Source organism: Triticum dicoccoides, chromosome 2B (assembly GCF_002162155.2).
Source record: "Triticum dicoccoides isolate Atlit2015 ecotype Zavitan chromosome 2B, WEW_v2.0, whole genome shotgun sequence".
Classification (NCBI taxonomy): domain Eukaryota; kingdom Viridiplantae; phylum Streptophyta; class Magnoliopsida; order Poales; family Poaceae; genus Triticum; species Triticum dicoccoides.
The window spans coordinates 603,814,910-603,817,670 of record NC_041383.1 but is presented as its reverse complement, the minus strand read 5'-3'; the positions used below and the strand labels follow the sequence as shown (position 1 = coordinate 603,817,670).

The 2,761-nt window shown below is 56.2% G+C and overlaps 1 protein-coding gene across 1 annotated transcript; it reads right to left on the bottom strand.

Annotated features, from left to right (window-relative positions):
* Nucleotides 1-159: 159 nt before the first annotated feature.
* LOC119368099 lies at nt 160-1,188 on the bottom strand. The gene has a single exon (XM_037633447.1). It carries the CDS (start codon nt 1,163-1,165, stop codon nt 182-184), a length of 984 nt encoding a protein of 327 aa, XP_037489344.1. The 5' UTR covers nt 1,166-1,188; the 3' UTR covers nt 160-181.
* Between the last annotated feature and the right edge of the window lie 1,573 nt (nt 1,189-2,761).

Genomic DNA, 2,761 nt, shown 5'->3' with positions numbered 1-2,761 from the left:
TAAAATGAACGATCGCACGTAGGTAGTATCATGCATCTCTGGATCAAGTTACAACTATACTTCACAGTTTACATCGATTATTTTTTCTAATAAATAAAGTATTATAACATACATAAAAAATATTGTAGAATAAAAATCCAAATACTACTATTCCTTTGTTACAAATGTGCACTTGTTTCTGTCACAACGTGGCACGATACTCGTTCTCCAGCTCGTCCGGCGTGGTGCGCGACCCACACGCCGACGGCGCACGGACGTGGCCGACCATGGCCACGCGCAGCGCCTCCTCCTCGTACGCCCGCCGCTCCATCTCCGCCATCTCCGATTTGCGCCGCTGGACGCTCAACATCGCCACGAGGACCAGCCCCAGCAGCACCGTGCCGCCCGCGCCCAGCGCCGCGCCGAACAATGCCAGCTTCCACTTGCTCACTTCCCCGTCCTCCACCACCGCATCGCCGTCGCCTACGCCGCCCAGGACGAGCGCGACGTGCCCTTGGTCCCTCAGGTGGCAGGTGTTGCTCCCGGCCTGCACGTCCGTCACGGCGACGCTGCCGTTCAGCCACACCGCCATGCAGAGCGGCACGACCCCTGGCTGGAGCGCCGGGACCGCCATCGAGAAGTTGACGCGGATGGCCGCGCCCGTCACCCGGGCCTCGAGCGGCGCCGTGCCGTTGCGCAGCTCCAGGCCGTAGAACATGAGCCCGAGCACCGGCGACACGATGCGGTACCCGCCGCCTCTCGCCGCGTACTCGTCATAGACGGCCGAGAGGTTGCCCATGTTGACGCGAACGGCGAGGAGGTGCGCGCTGGCACGGCCGGGCACGACGAGTCCCGGGGGCACGGAGAACTCGCCGAAGAGACGGACGCCGTGCCGCCTGAGGCTGCCGGAGCGGAACCGCGACACGCTGCCATCGACGGCGGACAGGCTGCCCGGGAGCGAGAGCGGGTACGTGACGCCCGTCCGCCGGTGCTTCCCGTTGTAGCACTCCTCGGCGGCCTCCATGATGACGTCGTCGATGAGGGCGGCGTCCTGCAGCTGCAGCGCGCTGCATGGCCACGCGAGCGCGACAATGGCCGCGGCGAGCATCAGCAGCACGAGAGCCTCGCGACTCAGGCCAGCGGTCGTCATTGCTGGAAATAGAAGGAGCGGACAGCATGGGGACATTTTTGTTGGAGGAGCAAAAGCGGGCATGATGGCGACGCGCAAAGCAGAGCTTCTTTGCAATGCATGGCGTCGGGAGCAGACCCGTTGGCATCGTTCTCTTGTGGGAGCTGTGACTTGCGAGTGAAGCATGGGCACGAGGTAACAACATGGCTAGGACGCCCGATCAAAGTCGATGGGGACGATGATGATGGTAGTGGTAGAATGGTGCGGTGTATTATTACGTGCAACGGGCGCAAATGTACGTAGGGGAGCGGTGCTAATTCGGTGGGACAGTCGACAGGCGCCTTGTAGGGCTGTTGATTAGCCCCGGTGATGAGGGGGCAGGAAAGCTTTGCCACTTACGAGACATGGGTTGGTGACGAAGGTTCTTGGCCTCTCCAAAGGAGTAGCCATTCATGCCGGTCTAGCGAGCTCTGCCGTTTGTCAAAGAACAAAAGAGGCCTTTTCTAGGAAACTGTACCGGCACTCCTCCGTGCAATAGCGTGATCATCTCTGCGCTATGTACCTATGTGTGCAATGGAACGTTCTGATTTCTGAGAGAGAAAGATAGGAAGTAACCTGCCACAGGTTGTCTGCCTGACAGGAGTGACAGCCGAAAGAACAGAGTATATGTTCTTCATTCAGAATATCGTCTGGCAGAGTGCCGGGCCAAGCAGAGATTAGTTGGTCATTTCTAAGGCATTGCTTATGATTTTTGCTCTAGATATACCACGTCCTTGCAATTGATTGAATTGATTGTCGGATGCAGTTATCCTTACAGTACGTAGTACTACTACTGTCCACTGCGGCACACCTGAGGTACAAAGGTCGCTGAAAATTCATCAGAGCCGATGATCCCAAGAGATTCAGCACTCGCCTCTTGTGATATTCAGAACCCTTTTGGTTCTAATCTGGAAAATCTACTGCACACATACAGTATATGCAGGTTTTGTTGACAGCTTCAGTGACTTCGTCCGGAGGAGGGAGGACACGGGGCCTCTGCAGCATCGAGTTCTTTTGTGCTTCCGAGCAAATTTGATCGGGCTGAGATGATTGCGCGGCCATCGGCGTGCTCAGGGCAGCATTAGGCTTGTCCACGAACTGTCTCCTCGATCCATATGGCGGTATAATTGAGGGCCCAAGCATGCATTATTATTACAGAGCACCAGCCGTTAACACACGGTGAAAAAGCTTCTTTTCCCGGACGAAACAGGCAAATGATCCAAATCCCCGTTAAACATATGGTTTAGAAAGTTGTTGTTTTTCCCGGGGGTCATCGTGGGTTGTCCCCCACACGGGGCTCTCGGTGATAACCTTGGTCCTACATTTGATTAACCGGGTAGTGGCGGCGCTCTCGCGTCGTTCCCTTCTTGGATGCTTTGTCTTGTGAGCAAGGTCCCACAATGCTGGTTGTCAGGTGGGTTTCGTGGACGGCAGCTTCTTCTCCTTGTGTGATGATTTCGTGCTCTCAAGGAGAGCTGGGTTTGACGAGGTGATTATGTTCGGAGGCCTCCTCTCAGGTCTTGGTGTCAGTTTCGATCTAGGCTCTAGTGTGAGCATTCCTCGCCTGACGGTGCGACGCCTTTCGAGCCAGGCAAGGGAGTGGGTGTGAAATGA